This window comes from Trichosurus vulpecula, chromosome 4 (genome assembly GCF_011100635.1).
Source record: "Trichosurus vulpecula isolate mTriVul1 chromosome 4, mTriVul1.pri, whole genome shotgun sequence".
NCBI classification, from domain to species: domain Eukaryota; kingdom Metazoa; phylum Chordata; class Mammalia; order Diprotodontia; family Phalangeridae; genus Trichosurus; species Trichosurus vulpecula.
The window spans coordinates 258,142,786-258,164,462 of record NC_050576.1 but is presented as its reverse complement, the minus strand read 5'-3'; the positions used below and the strand labels follow the sequence as shown (position 1 = coordinate 258,164,462).

At 38.0% G+C, this 21,677-nt stretch overlaps 1 protein-coding gene across 3 annotated transcripts in view; it reads right to left on the bottom strand.

Annotated features, from left to right (window-relative positions):
• Positions 1-8,358: 8,358 nt before the first annotated feature.
• The window catches only part of P2RY12 (purinergic receptor P2Y12), a 58,133-nt gene continuing 44,814 nt past the window's right edge, over positions 8,359-21,677 (bottom strand). For 2 of the 3 annotated variants that reach the window (XM_036753245.1, XM_036753246.1), the window contains exons 2-3: positions 13,526-13,696; positions 8,359-10,002 (exon numbers count right to left, since the gene is read on the bottom strand). In XM_036753245.1, the coding sequence (XP_036609140.1) occupies positions 8,957-9,988 (1,032 nt within the window). In that variant the 5' untranslated portion in view covers positions 9,989-10,002; positions 13,526-13,696 and the 3' untranslated portion in view covers positions 8,359-8,956. Of the gene's footprint in view, positions 10,003-13,525; positions 13,805-21,677 lie in introns of those variants that run through there. The other variant, XM_036753243.1, reaches the window with a different exon arrangement.

Here is a 21,677-nt window from a genome sequence, read left to right as displayed (position 1 = left end):
CTAATTCTTATATTATTTCTCCCACACTACCCCAAAACTTTTTATCCATTCCTTCATTCATGACCAATTCTGTGCATGAACAGAAATGGAGGAAATAATAATCTTCCTGACTGGGCCCACTACAAATTTATGTTATTTAATCTCAAGCGAGCCTTCACTGCAGCAAGGCAATTCTGTCATTCCTCCCTAGTGTATTCACTATCTTAATTTTCAGGGTATCTCTTCTCTCCCCAGCTCTCCCATGGCATCCCCTACCACCTCCCTTTTTTAGCTGAGCACCTCATCACTTACTTAAGCAAGCAGCAGTAATAACCACTGAGACCATTGGTCAATAGCTCCTGCTTTCTCCCCTCCCCCACCACATCATTCATTCATATTCCCACATATTTTCCTCCTTCATCTGAGTCTCAGATGAAGAGGTATTCCTTCTTTTCATCAAAGTTGACCTCTTTACATGCACTCTTGATCTCATTGTGTCTAGTAGCTGTCATAGTTAGTCATTCCAGCCATGTCCTACTCTTCGTGACCTCATCGGGGTTTTCTTGACAAAGATACTAGAGAGGCTTGCCTTTTACTTCTCCAGCTCTTTTGACAGATGAGAATACTGAGGCAAACAAGGTAAAGTGACTTGTCCAGGGTCACATGGCTAGTAAATGTCTGAGGCCATATTTGTCTGCCTGACTCCAGCCAGGCCCAGCGCTCTATCCACTGTGCTACCTAGCTACCCTAGACTCTCTCTTTAGCAAATGGTATCCTTCCCCTTCTTTCTTATGTTCAACCTTTCCCTTTCTATCGGCTATTTCTCTGCTGCCATCAAACTTTCCTGTGTCTCCCCTGTCCCTCAAAAAACTTCCACTTGATCCTACCATCCCTGCCAGCTCTCACCCTATGTGTCTCCTCTGCTCATAGTAGCTAAATTTCTTAAAGTCATCTACATTCTTCCTCCTCATTCTCTCATTCTCTTCTGAATCATTTTTAATGTGACTCTGACCTCATCATTCAGCTTAAATGGATCTCTCCAAAGTGAAGAACGATCTCTCAGTGGCCAGCTTTAAAGCCCTTTGTTCATCCTTCTTGACCCCTCCTCAACATATGACAGTGTTGATCACTTTCTCATCCTGATTTTTTTCTCCTGTCTAGGTCTTCACAGTTCTGTTCTCACCTGGTTCTCCTCCTATCTGTGTGATTGCTTTTTCTGTCTCCTTTGCCAGCTCATCATCTGTGTTGTGCCTGCTAACCAAGGGTATCCCAAAAGGCTCTGTGCTGGGCCCTTTTTGCCCTACGCTATCTTTTCAGCTTCCATGGGTTTAATTACCATCTCCATGCAGGTGATTCTGAGATCTATATACCTTGCCTTGGCCTCTGTATAGTCACATATCTCTAAATGCCTTTTGGACATCTCAGGCTGGATGTTCCACAGGTGTCTTAAACTGAACTTGTCCAGAATCTATCTCAAAACCTTAAAACTTTTCCCTTTCCTAAACTTCCCTCATTACTGTTGATGGCACAGCCATCTTCCCAGCCACTCCCCTGCCCTCTCCTCTGCCCAGCCTCATATCTTAGGTCTCAGTCTTGACTCTTTACCATTATATCACATATCCAATCTGTAGTCAAGTCTTGTTTCTACCCTGAATATTCAGTTCACTCAAACTTTACAATATCTCTTGTATATGGCACCTTCTGTCTACTCTCACAGCTATCACCCGTGTATAGGCCCTGTTTCTCCAATATCATTTTAACTCATCCTTAACCTCACCTAGACTTGTTTCAATACTGTTTTTAACTTGCCTCCCTGCTTCATCTCTCCCCACACCAATGACCATATCACCACCCTGCTCTGAAAACTCTATTGGCTGCATTCAGAACTCTTGCATTTCCAGTCTCCCTATACTTTATTCCTCTCCATGTGCTTTTTCTGTGATCCTTCACACTCACTTCTTGCTCCATCTCCCACCTCCATTACTTTCCCTTGGCTATATCACTCATGCTTAGAATCCTCTGCCCTCTCACCTCTGCTCCTTAATTCCGTGGTCTGTTTTCAAGACTTCATCCTAATCCCACTCTCTGTAGTAGGCTGTCTCAGCCTCAGTTGCTAATGCCTTCCCTTTCAGGTTACCTTCCATCTACTCTGACCTGAACCTATTTATGCATATGGAGTTCTCCCACCCCAATCAAATGTAAACTCCCTTCCTGGTGTCCCAAGTGCAAGCCATCTCCAGTTGTCCTGATCTATATCTGGCCACTGGATCCACATGGCTCTGGAGGAGAAAGTGGGGCTGGTGACTTTGAGCAGCCTCCCTCACTTAAATCCAGTTCCCTTTCATGTCATGGTATCACCTCCCTGATGTCATGGTCCTCTTAGAGAATGAAGTACCAACAACAGTGCTTTCACACAGTGTCTAGTATATAGCCGGCATTTAATAAATGCTTGTTGATGGATTACATGGCATTGTACTGAGAACTGAAAGCTCCCAGCCAGGTTCCTATGATGCTATGCTCTGCATTCATTAATCACCATGTATAAGGTATATAAGACTTCAGGGGTTCTCTCAGCCTTTGGCAACCTTAGTTCTGTAGAATTTGTCCTTCACATCTCATCAAGCTCCAAAAAGCTAGCTTGGACTGTATCCTGAGCACAGGAAGGCCTATTAGGGAGCTCTTGTGGGAAAAGAGCAAATTGCTTTGCAGAATAAAAGGGAAGAGAAAGTCAGAGGATCTCTTAGGGAAGTGTGGAGCTCCGTAATCTGTTTCATTTTGTATTTCTTGAAAGCAGATATCAGTGGCAGTATGAAAGGGCACAGGGACTGTGATCCGACTGTGAATTGCCACCAGTTAGTACAGGAAGCGTGTCTGGGTTTGATTCACATTGTTTCAGGGATCCTCCAAGAATTTTCAGAGTGAGATTTTAGTATTTCACAAGTTACTTAAATCTTACTGATCTCTATGTTCAGCAGGATGAGGCATATAAGTGGTATAGATGGCTGCCTAGTAGGTGGGGATGGCCTTTGAAGGGTGCTATTAATGTTTGACAGTTTTTGGCCTCAAGTAATTAGGTAAAAATATTTTGGTTTAAAAATAGGGTGATAACATGACTTTTAAGCTTTTGTTCATTTTTTATGAAATATAGAATAAAATTATATTTTGCTCTGAAGGTGCTAGTTTTAAAACTCTTAAGCAGGTAAAGGAATGAGCATTGTAAGCCACCCACCCTCACCATACATCCCAATTCATTAGGTCGTTGAATGACTATAATTTCGTTCACTGTTCTAACAGGAAATCCTGTTGAAAATGCTTTCATAATTTGGAAAAAAAACGGGGAAATCACATTTCAGTCACATTTCAAAATGCCATAGGGTGGGAAATGGGCCCTCAAAAGAGGAACTAACTCAAGGGTCATTATCTACAATAGTTTTGGGGGATAACTTTTAAAGTGAAGGCATACTCAAAGTATTTCTAAGCCAGTTGGGCAGTAAATTGGACTCTTTGCTTTTATTATAACCCAGTTAATAATGACCTAGTATCTTTCTGGCAGGGGTCCTTAAAAACTGATGCATATAATGACCAGTTAGGATTCCACAGGACATAAATGCTACTTACCACCATTCAGTATCTCAAGATGCAGAATATGACATGTTTATTTTAAACATGGCCAATACAGGAATTTGTTTAGTTTGACTCCATATGTATATGCATGTATGTCTGTATCTGTATACATACATACATACATATGCACACATGTATATAAAAAAGGGGTTTTTTTCTCCCCCCCCCTTTTTAGAGGGGGAGGAGCAAATGAGAGATAGAGTGTAGATAGGAACTGAATAGTGAAGTAGAGAGTCATTGAAGCATCTTTCTTAAAGAATGTGCAGAAGAAAATAGACAGCCAGAAAGAATCACAGATGAGTAGAACTTTGAAAATTATAGGTTGAATTAATTATATATTTTAATTTTTTAAAAAATGTAGCTCCTTGAGGGCAGAGATTGTACTACAGTGCCTCTTGTGCTTAATAGATGCTTTTTGATCCATCGTTTTATGTGTATATGGGAATATAGTCAACTCACAGTTTTCCACATTTTGATGATTCATACTGGAAATTTCTAGACACCAGTACATCTTCTCTCCACTTGCAAACAGTTTACTGGGCCTAACCCTAGTAGTTCATTAGAGATGAAGGAAATGCAAACAGAACTTATATGAGCCTAAGTCGTTGACTCAATTCAGTGCGCATTCATTTAGCACCTACTGTGTGCAAGGCACTAGGTAAATCACAAAAGATAAAAGTCAAAACAATTTCTGCTTTCAAGAAACTAACATCTGGGGGGAGGGGCAAGGAAGATTAGGTTATGACAACAGAACAAATAGTTCAGTTTAAGGGCATTTGTAGAGGGAGAGAGTACTACCAGCTGGGGTAACAGGGAAAGACTTCTTGTAGGAGGCCTGACTTGAACCTTGAAAGATGGAAGGCAAGGATTCTGAGAGATTGAGATGAAGAGGGGAATGCATTTAAGCAATAGGGAATAGTTGGTGGGAATGCACAGATATGCAAGATGGAGGCTTAAGTTCACAGAGCAGCTAGTAACCCAGATGCACCAGAACATAGATGTGAATGACAGTCACATGAAATAGGGCAGAAAAGTTCATTAGGGTCAGACTGTGGTTTTGAAGGCCTTGCTAAGAAATAGCCTTGAGCCAGTGAGTGTCCACTAAAGGTCTGAGAGGGCACATGGTCTGACAAGTGCCTTTAGAAATGATTTTGACAACTACATAGAGGGTGGGTTGGAGAGAGGTGAGATTGGAAGCTTGTAATTGTAAAGAAAACAGTGCCTGAAGGAGGGTGGTGACTGAATGGAGATGAGGAATGGATGTAGAAGTCTTTGCAGTGGGAGGCTGGTGGAGTGGGGAGGCAGGAAGAAGAATCAAACAGGGCTCTGAGGTTATGAGTCTGGGTGACTATGAGGATGCTGGGCTTGAACAGAAGTGGGGAATTACCAAAGAAAAGGGTGCTACTCCCTAATGCTGAATGTGAAAGAAAGCAAGGAGGCCAGTTTTGGTTTTTGTTTCTTCCCCATCCAAGTTCAGAGATCCCTTGAAATCTGCCCATGGACTGCTGGGGGTTTTGGGGTGGGGGGTGTTGGAGGGAATCTGTAGACCCCACGTTAGAACCTCTTCAGTCTAGTTCAAGGTCAGCAAAAATAGTAGCTTGAAGTCACGATCAGAGTTGCTTCCCCATATTTTTTTAAGGGGGAGCAGCGTTAATCTTTAAAACCAATAAACAGAAATCTTTATTTAGACATTCAAAATGAAACTGCTAACCAGAGATGTCAAACTCACAAGCCCGTATGGTCCACAGAATCCTAGAATGCCTGCCAATCAGATTAAAATGTAATTGGGAAATGTTTAGCAGAATAATTAAATAATACAACAGGGATGGTGTTAATTTGTGTTTTTCCAAGTCAATGTGTGGCCCACAGAGATCTGCTTCTACTTGAGCCTGGCTCAGCTGTCAGTTAAACAAACCACTGTCAGGTCTTCTGGTGGCACCAGGATAGGCTTCTAAGGAGCTCACACCTGCTGGGCCATTGTACCCATTAAAGTGTTCACCTTGGGAGGTTCAAGGATATCTTTGACTTTATCGAGTCAGATTTTCCCATGGATTTAAATTATAAATTTTTGTTTATATTTATCTTTAAATATATAGGTTCATGATGCTATGAACCTAAAAGAAGGACACAGCCTTAATATTTGTTTTGGAAGATAGGAAGCCCAGTCCTTCTTGCTCATTCTCTCATAGGCCTCATTTGAAGATTTGGCTTGATTCATCATCAGCCATGAGTTTCACCTTTGGAACTCTGAGAGCATCACTCATAAATGTTATTGTTTTCGAAAAAAAGAGATCAGGGAGAAGTAGTTAACAGTTCAATGTAAATCAGTCATGTTACATACCTGGCTTATAAATAAGATATTTTTCAGTTCTTAAATAAAAAATAAGGTAATCCTCTGAATTCCCTTATAACCATTTTTAATAAACATGTATTTTTGTTAATATCTTTTATTCTGAAATCAACTAGATTTTCCACTGCATCTTCCCCTTCCCTCCTTTAACTCAGTGAAACAATATTCTCAGTTTAATTATTGATATCAGTAATTATCAATTGTAACAACTATCTAGAAAACTCCACAGACCTGTATTCCTTTACCTTTAATTAAAGTTTTTTTTTTCTTTCAAAAGAAAGATCATTGAAAATGGTTTCTTCATGGTACATTTTGATTTACTAAATGAAATGATTTGATTTCACTAAGAATTAAAATATTAGGCCGTTTTCCCCCAGACTATTATTCATATTAAATTGAAATTTAGATTTCAGAATTGAAATCTCATGGGCATCTGTGAAGTATAAAAGGGGACATAAATATTTTGTAGTAAAATGGCATCTAAGCCAGGGGTGGGGAACGTGTGACTTTGAGGCCATATATGGCCCTCTAGGTCTTCAAGTGCTGCCCTTTGACTGAGTTCAAGTTTTACAGAATAAATCTTTTTATGAAGGGGATTTGTTCTGTGAGGTTTGGATTTAGTCAAAGGGCCATACTTGAGGACCTGGAGGGCCACGTGTGGCCTCAAGGCCACAGGTTCCCCACCCCTGGCCTAAGCGGCACCATATTGGTGCTTAGGCAAAAGCTCAACAGTTCATATTTTTCCATCTTTTGAAAATGTACGAAGTCAGATGAGATAACCCACTGTCGTATTAGTCTAGTGAACTGATTTGTTTTTCACTTATGGTACTTAATAGGCAAATGCTTATTAAGTTGAATTATTTGACATCATTTTCAAAAGTCCTACGAATTGTTACCCATTCCTATTTATAATTTCGAATAGTCCTTTGTAGCCAGAATGGACTTTGTTTTCTTTGAATGACTCAGCTTGCCTCGTTGAGCTTCCCTGGACGCTGGGGCTTGCTCTTCCGGGGCAAGAGGCCCAGCGACCATGCCAGGGATCGGAGAGCTTCCTGTGTGATGAGTCGTGGGGCTGGCTGAGGGGAGGTGTGTTAACGTGGTCTACGCTAGGGGGAGGGGCCAAGTCAAGAACCAATCGGCCCTGGTCGTTCAGGCGGCGCTTGATGATGTCAAAAACTCTATAAGAGGGGAGAGGACAGCTTGAAGATCCTCCTTTCCTTTTCCGGTTGGAGCCAGAGAGGCCTACAGCCGAAGCTGAGCTGCCGGTAGCAGAGCTGACTAGAGGCTAGTGGGTAATCTTCTTACCATAGAGGGGAAGCATGTATACGATTTTGCCTTATACCATCCCACTTCTCTGTGGCCTCCTGGTTACCCTTGTGAGGCGGACTTATTGGGCCTGGAAGCTTTTGATGAAAATATGAAAATGGGGACGCTGGTTTGTGGGCTTGTTATTGTGGAGTGTAAATACATGCTTTAGTTCTCCTGCCTTCTGCCTAGAGAATTCCTTATATCCTGCGGTTCCGGGCCTTTTAGGCACATATGAGATTCTCTTTGAAATCATAAATTCTGCCTTGCTAATATATCCTTAAGGATTGGATGTTATGGTAAAACAACTGGTGAGGCAGATGTAGAGACACATTCAGAAATCTGAGGTTTCAGCAGTATAGGCGTCCCCTCCACCTCTGCAGTCTCCCCCTAGGAGACCTTCCATTTCTCTTCATCAGTTACTGTCCTTAAAAAAACCACATCCCAATTTTTGATCTTCTCTGAGCTCAGCTGGGTTGGTTCTTTCAGCACAGACAGTAGGTACCAGGCCCTTAAAAAAAGCCTTTCCATCTTGTTGTGAAACCTGCCAGAGGCAAACCACATTGGGTTAGCCTTTGGTTCTTCGACATCACCCCCATGCCTTGATGAGGTCTTAGAGAGGAACATTTTTGTATACACACGTATTTAGATGCAATGTTTTTACAATTAGGAAAAAATTGTAGAACAGATTCATGTGTAATTTTAACTGCTGTTTTATCATTTTCCGTTAAGCCGGCTTTACCTTTGAGTTACTTTGCATAATAGTATGTAAATAAGGAGCTAATGATGATGACAATTACCATAAGACAGTTACATTCTTTATGATGGCCAGGTGGTGCTTCAGCAGAGAAGCTGAAGAAATATTAGACAGAGAAATAGCCATGGAATCAAACATTTTTTGGAAATGAGCCAATTTTCCTAAGCATCATTAACAGTGTTTTATCCCATAAATACAGTCAGAATTATAAGCTAAAGTCTATTTCCAGTTTCAGAACACTTTGTACTTTCCTGAATTGCTTTAATGACTGAATGTCAATCTACTAGAAACACCTGTTTTCCTTCTCTAATGTCTCTGCTCCCATTAAGTGAAGGACACATTCTTTAGAAATTGAGAAGTTTATTTACTTAATGCTGATTTAAAGATAAAATTCATTTTCATTTGTGTTACACCAGTCAAGTTAATGTTCATAGTTCACTATCAGGATATGTACTATGACCTTTTTTTCCCCTTTATGACAACAAAACTACTTAAATATTTAGGTCAGTTACTGAGTTAGGAGTTAATATCTTAGCATATGGAAGTTTTGTTAAGTAATAATTATTGTTCAGAAGGTGAACCATTCTTTTTCCGTTAATAAGGGAACCTTATCAATAAAAAAATCAAAGTAGATAGTGTATAGTACTTAATTCACTATATAATCTTGGAAAAACATCTGTTTCTTTCTGTGATGCACTATGACGCTATTATACGGTAGTTTGTTACATGCCTTTCCGTTAGGTTACTTCCCTACATATTAACAATAGCTTAGAATACTGAAAAGTCCTAACTGAAGGTTAATAAAGTATTTTGTTGGCTTTTCTAAAAAATTCTTTGTTTTGGCGGATTTGGCCATCAACTCACCTACTTCTCAGTAAGCAATAATACTTTTATTTCTATAGTGCTTTTCTTCAACAAAGTTTTCTCAATGCCTCTTTATTCTATAATGGGATATCTTCTGATGGGCTGCTGTTGTCCTGCCCTTTGTTTCTGATTTCCTGGGGTGAGAACATGGTAGGAGCATTTCTGTGTCTCAACATGCCCATCAAGGAATTCCTAAAGGATTTGCAGAGGTAAAAATATATGAATGGATCTAAGCATGCATTCAAGGAAGTCAACCACAGGGTACTCTCTTTCACATAAAATAAGGTATTCTCAGCAGTGCAATCAAAAACATCTCTCGTTTGGCTTAGGGTGTAGGGAATTCTGGCAAAATGAAAAGGCACAAAACAAATGAAAAACACTGCAATGACAATAAACACTTTGATGTTTACCTTTTTCTTAGGTGCTTTGCCCACCCCCCTCGTTCTTACATAGGATCGATAGAGCTCTTTCGTGATCAGTGTGTAGCATACGATTATAATGAGCAAGTTGATCCAGAAAATGACTTGGCAGATGTAGTTGACAATTTCATGCCACACCAGGCCAAACTCTGACTTGAGAAAAGCACATTTTTTCACGTTTGAGTGCCCTGGTTTCTTATTCGTTAAGATCATGTTTGGCAAGGACAGGAGGAACATGAATATCCAAATTACAGCGGAAAGAATCTTGGCCCCAAGCAGGTTGTTGAGGTTGGATGTTTTAAATGGCCTGGTGGTTTTCTGGTAACGGTCAATGGTGATCAAGCCAAGGAAGGAGATGCTAATGTACATCGTGAAGTAGAATATGACTGAGGTGACCTGGCACACAAATGCCCTCAGCGGTCCTGCTCCCAGCTTTGCATCGCTGAGTATTTTGAAGGGGAAAGTCAGTATCATGAGAAGGTCAGAAATGACGGTGTTCTTGAGGAAGATGATGAAGTTAGATTTGCTGGGGATTTGGAAGAAAATTCCCATTGCCAGACTGTTCATGATGATCCCAACAACAAACAAGACCGTGTAGAGCAGGGGGAAAAGAACTTGGGTGATTTTGTAATCTCTGGTACAGAGACTGTAATTTCCAGTTCCATTGGTGAAGTTGTAGAGGTCACTCATTTCCCGATACTTATCTTTGGAAAGAAAAAAAATAAAAAAATATATATTCATACATATTAAATAGATCTTATATAAATATGTTATATATTTGCATGGATTGTAAACCTATATTACATGTTTACATATATAAATAGATGAGATAGGTTGTATATTTACATTTATAAATATTTATATAATATATTTATAATATATTATATATTGTATTATATATACAATATATTATATATATTATAATATATATATATTGTATTCATAAATATATATATTTAAATTACATTATATGCAATATAATATATAAATAATCTATACAAATATGATGCAGTATATAAATTTATACTAATGTATAATATATTATTTTTACATAAATACCTATTATATTAAAACCTCGTGAGTGTGATTTTGCTTAGACCTGTAGGTTTTAACTCTCCCCTTTAGCAGAAATATTTTGAGTTTAAGTTTAAAAGTTATCTATTTTTAGAAGTGGACTATCTTGTCTTTTCCTTGTCATTACATATTATTGAGAAGTGAGAAGTTAAATTCATGGTGACTGAATCGTTGATTTATTTTAATTTTTTTATTGGCAGATCAGACTTTATTTATTGCCTCGGATTATATTCCTGAGAATTTATAGAGGAAGCCATATGGTTTTTTTGTATTTCGTTACTTCAATTTCTTTTTTTTTACTAATAGTATTTAATTTTTCCCAATTACATGTAAAGATGGTTTTCAGCATTCACTTTTATAAGATTTTCAGTCCCATATTTTTCTCTCTCTCCCAATTGTTGATTTTTTTTATATACAATGTGGCAGTTTGAGAGAAAGACTTTTACAAGGAGAGTCATTTCCTATCTAATGATGATCACAGGGTGCAGAACTCTGCTTTAGAGGAAAGTTCTTTGAACTGGGATCATTTTAATTTTTTTTCCTCTCAAATCCTGAGGTTTTTTTGAGGCACTTTTTCTTTAATACATACCATTAATCAATTTTTAATTCGAAAACAGGTAAATGATGAAATAATGAAAGAATGGAACATTTTTAATTTGGAAACTCATGAATATTCTGGAGAATTCTTTGTTTACCTCATTCATCATGGAGCAAAATGCTTTCCACATATGGTTTTCTGAGTTGTCTGTCATTTGTTTTCCTCTGGACCTGTGATTTCATCCCTCTCACCCAAAGTAGTCAATACTGCCCCCTGGGGGGCATTGTAATGATCCAAGGGGCAGTAGTAGCCTCGGCTGCAATTGTACACTTAATCTGAGACCTCTTTCTTAGTTTGTAAGATTTCCAGTGGGGCACTGAGTATTTTTTTTTGAAAAGGGGGCAGTAGGGCAAATAAGTTTGAGAACCTCTTCAAGAGGTTAATGTTGAGAAATGACCCCCTGCCACTGCAGATTACCAACTGCTCAGTGATTTATAGTTACCTGGGGCACCAGCAGGTTAAGTGCCCCAGATTGTCCCAACTAGTATGTGTCAGGAGCAGAATTTGAACCCAGGTCAACCTGATTGTCTGAAGCCTGCTATACTTCTCTTCACTCTGCCCTGCTTTCTCTTAACATGTCTGCTATAGAAAACTTTAAAAGGAAAAAAAGAAAAGAATCATTTGTATGTGTAATCCGGTACCCTAGAATTGAAATACAAATGAATTTCTTCTTTTGCATAAAAAACAAATCAAGCTCACCTTTTTAAATAGCTTTATGTTTATTGATAAACTTCCTCCACCATGTGTTACTCCTTCATTTATGTGCTATTCCCATGATTCCTAATGATGAAGGTGACCCCTACGTTTCAAAGGCAGTGGGAATGTGGCATAACCTCTAGCATGTCTAATGAGGCTGGGCCATTGTTAATCAGTGTGTCAGTGAGTACCAGTATGTATCCAAGGTCAAAAAGAAACTCCTCACCAGTATGTTCAAAAGAAGATGAACTTTTAGACCACAACTCTCAAAGACCTTCTCCAAAGTCATGGAGGGAACTTACAAGCTACACGTTGAGGAAATCATGCAACTTTTAAGTCATGGGGGTTGAGCCTGTAATTTTATTGGTATAGTTAACTCCCTGAGGAGGAAACTACATCCACCAATGCAGGTCAGCATCATCTGCAAATTAGTTGTCTTGAGCAATAGTCTTCAAATGTTCTTATTCTCAGGACTCCTTTACAGTCTTGAGTATCACTGAGGACCTCAAAGAGCTTTTGTTTATATGGTTTATATCCATCTGAATTTACTGTATTAGAGATTAAGACTATTAATTTGAAAAACATTTTTTGGTTCTCTTAAATATAACAAGAGTAATAAACACACCATATCTTAACCCAAATAAGAGATTTTTCTTTAAATAAAAAAAGCAAACTACTTTCCAAAGCAAAAAAATTAGTGAGAAGGATTTTGTAGATCTTAAGATAGCTTGATTCCTACATCTCCTTCTGCATTCAATCAGTTCTTTGAGATATTGTTTTGGTTGAAGAAAATCCTGCCTCACACGGTTATGTAGTTGGAAAAGAGAGAAGTATTTTAAAAGGCATATAACATCTTAGTATTATTGCAAGAATGACTTTCAACCTCATGGACTCCTTGAAAGGGTTTCAGAAACCCTCTGTAGGTCTTTGGACCGCATTTTTGAAAGCTGTTGGTCTAGGTTACTGAGGGCATCGAGGTCAGTCAGCTGGTATGGCCAGAGCTAAAACTTGAACCAGAGGTCAGCCTCTATCCACTGGGCCTGGTGCTGATAGCCTTGAAGCATCTATCTATTTATCAGATAGTGACATATTGGGAAGTCGTAAGTTGAAGTGTTTCCTAATCTTGTAATGGTAAGATTTTATCTTTGTCCTCTACAAGAGCTTGACATTTTGCAACACGGAGAAGTCTGTTTTTTTTTTTAATTGTCGTAATAGAGAATTCTAAATCATTCTTATGTGATTTCAAGCCTAGTTTAGATTTCTAAAATTAATCCAGTTATGATAGTCACATAACAATTCTAAACAGGGATTGTTCTCAGAGCTTGGAAATACAAAGATCAATTCCTTACTGAAAAAGATAGAGTACAGCTCACTCTATGCTTCCTTGTCTTGGAGATATCATTGACATCTGTATGTGACCCTGATGGCAGAGCTTTGAACAATTCAACTTACTTAATAATGATTCCAATCAGAAGTAAATAGACTTTATATTTTTAAAAATGCATTCAAAATATTACCAACTTCCTTTATTATTTTGATGTATCAATCTCAGCCATTTTTCTGATGTTAAAATAAGCTCTTAACCTTTTAAAAGAAGACTCTTGAAGATTTCCTCCAAAACCACAGAAAGAAACACAATACAAACTTGTATTATAATTCACTTCTTTGTGTCTGCATGTTTACATCACTGTTTATCAGGTACCTTATAGAGTAGCAGTACATACAATAATAGCATATAGATATACTTGAATATATATTATATATTTATATGTTTACATCATAAAAGCTATTCTAAAACACATGTTTTATTTTTGGCAACATATATATTGCAATATACTTCTCAATAGAAAGTTACTCACTCTGGAAGAGGGCTCAGAAGGATCTGAATTTATTCAGTCACTGGATGTTAATCCTGCTTGGAGAGAAGCATCTGTTCTTTTGCTCTTTATTTCTTCCTTCCTTTTTTTTTTTTAAAGATGACAAAGCTTGTTCAGGATACAGATGTTTTCATTGGTCTAATCATGGGTGTTCTAGAGAGAATGAGATGACTTCTTAGTCTCTGAGATTACCTTTAAAACCAAATGTGCACAAGCCACACTAAGGCTTTGAGCGTCCACTGGACTGTTTGTCCCACTTCTGCTTTTATTTCCTGGAGAAAGGAGGGGTTTGGCGGGTGAATGGGTGGGGGGAAGGGAGGGAGGGAGTTGAGAGGTCATCATTGAAAAAGCCATTTGAATTCTACAAGCCTTTTACAGAGGCACTTTGTCCGGATGATTCTTCTTGTATTTAAACTCTTCTGACAGTATTTTTTTTTTCAGTTTGAAGATAAATAAAGCCCGTTTCTTCCAGTTTGTGGCCTTGGCTCTTTTAGATGATTATTTAACTGAAAGTGATGATACTGCGTTCAAATACTGTGTGATCCATTACCCTGGAGCACATAATGACATTAGCTCAGCATTAGGAGTGCTTGTGAGGGATGTTAAGTCTTTTACCTTTGGTTTGGGGCCTGGCTGCTAATGTCATTACCCTGAAACAGTGTTTCATGAGCTCTTTTATAAGCAGAACAGTTTCCCCACATTATAGCATATCAGAAGGCCCAATCACATTAGGAAAGAAAGCCTTTTCTATCATCACTGTGCTTATTGTGTAAAGAGTTTTTCTCTAGTTTGGGGGAATAGAATTTAACCATGAACACAGCATGTACTTATTTCTTTCTGTTTGCAAGGAGCTTAATTTGGGGGGGCTGGAGTCAAAGTAGGGGTGAGAATAGGGGGATAGGGATAGGATCTAGATCTAGTACCAGAAGGGCCCTTGGAGGCCTTCTAGACCAAACCACTTAGTTTATAAATGAAGAAACAAAGGGCCAGGGACTATGTGACTTATCCAAGGTCATACACGCAGTAAGCCACTATCATTTTAGGACATTCCATATTTATTAAATGCTTATTAGTAGATTAATAGGAATTAAATATTTACTAATTTTTAAAAGGGGATGAGATAGGAAGATGGGATAATTTGAAGAAAACAATGCTATTTCTTAACATAGTAAAACCTAACTGATTTGAGAGAGTTATTTCCCAATGTTAAAAGCAGAAAAGAGTTGGAGTAACCCTCCCCCTGTACCTCCACCGCCACTGGAGTAAACGAGTGGCTTTGTATTAGAAATGGATTCTTTCTAAATTTGTGTCTGTGTATATGTTGAACATGCTTCTGTAAAAACCCTTAGGATAGTCTGTTAATATTAGGCAACTGCTATTTATTGTCATGCCTTTTGGAGTCACTTGAGATAAGAAAGAATTCAGACCATATTAAGTCCATATCTTTAGTTACATAATGACTCAGTTTTGTGGTTATTCTCTAGAGGAATACATTTTGCACAAATACACAGGCACACAAAAACCACCCTGCAAAGCAGCAGCCCCCTTGCTTTCCCACCAATAATACCACTAAGTATCACACGCAAGACACCGTTGTGCGATTTGGGTTTTCGGCTCTGGATTAAGATATTTTTGACAAAGATGCAATTTGCGCTGCTCCCCTAGGATCTGCAAAGTTTCCCCCAATGTGGACCTGCCAGAGAAATAAACTGTACTGGTAGCAAGCATGTCTTCCTGGATTTAGAGTTAGAAGGACCAGGGCTAGCTTCCTGGCCCTAATCCTGAGCCTTATTTTCCACACCTATAAAATGAAAGGGTTAGAGAGGATGCTCTTTTGGGTACTTTCTAGCTCTGAATCCACGATCCTATGGGCTGATGCTTCCACACAGATCAGTACTTTCTAGCTCTGAATCTAAGATAGAACTTTATTTTCAAGTATCCATCTGATTAGACAACCCTTGGGAAATCTGAGTCTTAGTAAATAAAATGAGATTAAGTGTACCTTAAAGAGTAATTGCAAGCTCTAATTAATGTTTATAAAGTGCTTCAAGATATCCAGATGAAAGACAACACTTGAAAGAAAATCATTATAACTTCAACAAGTTTAATTTGCCAAAATGAAGTTGAGGTCTCTAAAGAGAGCTGAGATCCTTTAAGTAATCAGTTAGACTTTGTACATTTTTTCTTTATTCTATTTTATTTTTAATAGTAATTTTATTTTTTCCAATTACACATAAAGACAATTTTTAACATTTGTTTTTTCTAAAATGTTGAGTTCCCGGTTTTTCTCCCTCCCCCCCTTCCTAAAATGGAAAGCAATTTGATACAGGTTATATATGGGCAACCATGTAAAACATATTTCCATATTATAGACTTCCTTTATTGAGACTTTGATTGGTGGGAGAACCTTTCCAAATTCTTACTCTAATGTTTGAATATAGTTAATTGAGAAAAAGAACAGCAAACAGGGCTGTGCATATGTCATCTACACTAAGATTTGGTTAATTTAGTCTTTCTGACAATCACAAATCAACAACTTGTAACTATGGAATTCTCAAAAAACATTATCTCAGTTTAAAAAAAAATACCCTGTCTTATTTGAGAATACTCTTACTAAAGAGGCTCTACAATACAATGAACTGTGCATTGTCACTATTTTGGGAGGGAGGGAGGATCTGGCTTGATCAGTGTCTCGTTTCTAGTTAGAATTGAATCTTGCATGGCTACAGGATTTCAGTTCCAAGTCTGCTTCTGAAAATAACTCTACCGAGCCAAAGAAAGAAACAGAGTCTTTCCACTGCGTCTAGGGCACCAAATACTTTCTAATAAACAGAATATTTTTTCAGACTCAGAGAAAAGAATTATCTTCAATTTGACTATTGAACTTACTTGCTTCTATGGCCAGTAAAATTGATTAGAATACTGAAACCAGTCACTGCCTTTATCCTTTGGGGAAAGGTCACCTCATTTGGGGTTGCTGCTAGCCTAGGAATTTAGTTATTGAAGAAAACAGTAGCTGGTACCTGATAAATGATACCTAAAAACCTGCCAGTTTTTCAGTGATGTAGTATTTCCAGGGAAGAATCATGAGGAGCCTCAGTGGTCAGAGTGCTAGTCTGAGTTAAGAAATCTGAGTCTGCCTTCAACCAGCTTATGTGATTGTGTGTCATTGGTTCTTGAAGTCCTAAAAGCCTCTGACACAGGAGCTCTGCGGTCACGGGCAACTGACCTGAGTTTGCAACTCAGAAAAATAGGGACGATAATATCTGTAGTATCTCCTTGTGGGCAGCTAGGTGACACAGTCAGTAGAACGCTGGAGTCAAGAAGATCTGAGTTCAAATGTGGCTCCAGACACTTACTGGTTGTGTGATCCTGGGCAAGTCACTTAACCCTGTTTGCTTGAGATTCCTCAGTTGAGCTGGAGAAGGAAATGGCAAATTGCTTCAGTATCTTTGCCAAGAAAACCCCAAATGGGATCACAAACAGTTGGACATGACTGAAATGACTCAACAACCACCGCAACAGTATCTCCCTCTTATTTTGAGGGTTTTTTGAAATTCAGAGGAGGAAATACAAATAAATCACTTCACGTCACTACATATAAGTGTTAGTTGTTATCACGAAGCCATCTGTCATCTTCCCAGGAGACTGTGACCTTGGCCAGCTTGGATTTTTTCATAGCCCTCTGCCATAATAACCTTTCTTCAACACTAATACTTAATCCATTCTTCCCATTCCATAGTTATTAATGTGTATATTTTATGTGTACATGCTTGGTAGACAAGATACACATATTGGGTCATAATTTCTCAGTCAGAGGAAAGGGACTGTGCATTAGTTCATTTTTCATACCAAGTGCCTAACATAGTGCTTTGCATGTTGTTAGTAGAAAACCAGAGTCTGAATCAAATAGAAGAGAATTTATAGTTCCCTTATTCTGTGGAAATTAACCAAGCACCAATCATTCGGTAGTTCCAATGAAAAAAATCTGTATCAAATGATTTGTTCCTCAGCTAAAATCTGTAATACAATCTATCTTTACTCACTGTAGGGCCAGAAAGGTGGCTCAAGTAGGAATAAATCAAAACTTCCCTAAAGTAAAGACTTTGGGACCTTGTAAAAATTTGTAAAACTTTTGTAAACATTTTTGTTGTAAAAAATTGTAAAAATTTCATCATGGAGATTCTGATCTCTTTCATCAGAAGTCTAGAAAGGATCCTTAAACGTCTGTCTTATATTTCTGGGGCATCTTGCCTGCAGGCCAAAAGATTGCTCTAAATAATCTCTTGATGCTCATCTTAACTCATTCGTCCATGATATTTTCTCCCATCATAAAGACATAATTTCAAATGCAATCTCCTCTAATTTAAAAGATGGTGTAAAGAATTAACTGTATAGGTTTAATTGAATTTCTATACTCTGTGTTTTGAGGAATAGTTGGAATTATCCAACTATTAGTATTAATTAAAAAGCTAAGCATTAAATTGACGTTAAAAACAATAGCAATAGCAAGACGAAAATATTATAGATATGGTGGTGAAGGGGATATGTGGCAGAGGGTAGGGTTCACTCTAGGTCTCTAGTTAATTACAGAAGTATTTTATGGGTCAGAGTCTTCCTCAAACTGTACTCATACAACTGCATTGATGTGTTTTACGTCTTATCGGTCAGCCTTTTGACATATTCCTCTCACTAACAAAGACATTTTTGGTTAAATACTAATGAAAACGAAGTGATACCATAATAATCCCCCCATAAACCGAGCATTTTACACAACTGTAGGTTGAGAAAACCTTTTTAGGAATTATTTTTAGCATTTACAGGAAAGGAAACATGTGGCCAAGATGCCTGTGAAGGGACTGGGGTAATCCGTGTGGGAGAGGACAGTCCCACCTCCTGAAGTACAGAGTTGCTGTTGTCGTTGGCCCCCTCTGAGTAACACTCTTGGCTCCCCTTCCAGTCATTGCCCTTCATTCCAGCCATTTGTCAACAACAGCTGGTTCTCCTCTCTAGCCGTTCATCAGTGATGGCGATTGTAAGGGTCTCCTGATGCTTTTTACGGCTTCCACTGCCTTGTTTGAATTCTTTCAGTTACGTCCGACCTACTTTGGTTATTAATAAGCTCTTCCCCATCAGGACCTTTCCTTTTTATAAGTGTTTCATTCTGCTCTGTCAATTTTTAAATTCTTTTTTTTTTTCTTATTAACAAACACCAAAACTTGAGCATTTTTCTGTATGAGGACATCAGATGGACTTTCTTTGAAACTGTGAATCTGTATTTCATCTAACCTAAGTTTAGGCCCTGATTAATGCAAATAATGAAGTGGTCATTATTCAAATTTGGGCTGAATATTTCCGTTAAGCTAGAACCACTTACCATATTTTAGATAATTATAACTTTGTATAGGGTGAATTCAGATTTATGTGACCACTTCGGGGGATTTGTTATCCAGCAACTCCATGGTTCTGTTTGTATCTGGCCTCTTTTGAACTTCTGCTCTCTTCTATTTAAAAAATAGGTTATTCAGGTTGGATTTTTTTTAATTATTATTTTTTCATCACTATGACTACCCCCATTCCCTCTTAGAAATCACACACACACAGACACACACATACATACACACATGCACGCGCACACACTCACACAAAGCCCTATTTTGTAGCTAATAAGTATAACTGAATATAATAAAGCCATCCATTGTCCATTTCCGAAAATGTATATCACAATAATAGTTATCAACTAAATCTCCTTTGAGCCTCACAACAACTCTGGAACATAGGGAATAACATGATCACCATTTTAAAGATGAGGAAACGGCACCTGAAAGAGATCTGTTGACTTGCCAAGGGGTCACGCAGCTAGTACGTGTCTGAGGCAGAATTAGACTGGCTGCCTATCTGATGGACTTGTCATTGTGCTCTCTGACTGCCTTTATTTTCACCTCTAGTCTATTACCACCTCATTGCCTGCCATGGGGTGGTAAGCACAGTTCATCACCAGACTTCTAGAGTCACTGAATCTTTCATAGTTGTGAAAAGTTGTTTTTCTCTTTCCCACTTTTTCCCCAATATTTCCCTCAAGATTCTTGATTATTTGTTCCTCCTGATTCATTTAGTTGTTTTTGCATAATTCTTTAAAGTAACCCTTCACTAGTGAACATCTTTAACAGTCTCTCTGTGTCGCTCTCTTCTTTCCTCTGCCTTCCCACCCTCCCTCCCACTCTTTCATTTCTCAAGTCTACCGTCAGCTAACTTAGAGCCAGAGGTCCCATCTAATTGTTAGCATTTGTCAGACTTATGCCTAAGGTAACCACTTCAACTGGAAAGCAATTGAGGTACACTCTGGTAATCTGACCTTACCCCAGCAGTTTGTCTGTTCTATGCAAAGTATCACCTACTATGCTGGCAGGGGAATTTTGAGAGATGTTACAGGTACTGTATTATATCTTGGTAAATATTAACTGGAAGGCATGTTTGAGGTAGTAGAAAAGATTTAAATAAAGCTCATTTAAAAGGAGAAATTTGAAAGCAGAAAAAAATGCTTCCTTGGAGATAACTTTTTTTTAATAGATTTATGGTGGAGATTTAATAGGTATTTCCCATCAATTCAGTTAAAAATAAATTTCCTTATGTTTTATAGAGGTGAAATAGAGTGAATGATTACTCTGTGTGTCTTGGTTTCACATTTGAATTATTTATCGTAGTACCTTAAAGAGTGATGAGAAATGTGGTAGTTTTCTTCTTGGAAAAGAAAGATAATTAAAATATACTTTTATCTATTTTCTATTACTGGTAAAAGGAAAAGAAGTATATTTTCCAATTTCAAGTAGTTCTCCTTTTTTTAAAAAAAAATCTGTTTTCTATGAGTTTTGATACCATTTGGGAAGGTACCCTGAAAGACGTTATCTCATGTTGGGCACTCACTGAGAATGGAAGGCTTTTAACACCTGGATCATCTTATTGCTGTCTTTGATTGGGCTCCACAAAGAGAAAGCCCATATAATGGTCTAAAGAAGGGGTACTGGAGTATTACTTGTGAATGATCTAATATCGAATCTGCCTTCTTCTAGTAGCAGGAGTAAGGACATGATTTTATTCCCTATGGTCTGAACAGTAGTAGGTGTGGAGTTTGGGATATGAATTTAACTGTTTAGTTGATCACGCATAGCATTGAGGCTATGAAAATATCTTTGGGTTGTCAGAATAATTGATCGGGAAGAGGCCTTTAGAGAATGTATATTTGTATCTATGCCTTCTTCCTATAAACTGATCACTTAGATTCCATAAACCGTTTTTGTACCTCAGTAAAATAGAAGCCACAAGAATTCTGAGAAGAGTAGATTTGCGTTATTGAATTAGTAAATTCAGATTAAGAGCACTGCTTGTGCCTACCCATCTTAAGGGAGCGTTTCATGGTGGAAATCTTTAAATGCAGCATTCCTTGTTTTTCTGGTTTTGACGGCATGCTCTGATTTGGGGTATAAATGGAGCTTTGTCCATTTTCTTCATGTGAAGCAATTTCTTTTTTCTCTTTTCTTTGGGGAGGCTAAGAAAATTAGCTCAGGAATCAAGGAATTTGCCTTTTGGTAAGAAACAATCCCAAGTATGATGGAATCTCAGAATTTTCTTTTAAAAATAAAGATATCCATCCATTATTTAAAGGAAGGAAAAAAAGCGCCTTCTCACCTTACTTGCCAAGGTAGTGGACTAAGAGTGCTGAGCATTGTTACACTGTTAGATCATGTTGATGGGTTGATTACTTTTGCTGCTTTTTCTTTGTTTTTTTCTAAGGATAATTTCCTGGCTAGAAATTTTAGGGAGGACACATTTGGAAATAAAAACAAACACATACACTCAAACGCATATATATGACATATGTGTGTGTGTGTAAATTTGAAAAATGTTGAATGAATAGCAATTTTCTAATAGATAAGAGATGAAAAGTCCTACATTAAAATCAATATTTAGGCTCTTGACTTTTGGCTATTATTTTATTTTATCAGGCTTATAATTGTTTTTATTATGATGTGATCAGTTATTTGCAGTTCTTCTAGTGGGAGGAGAATATAGTAACAAAAACAACGTATATGCTCCTTGATTAGGGAATGGCTAAACAAACTGTATGGTACACTGG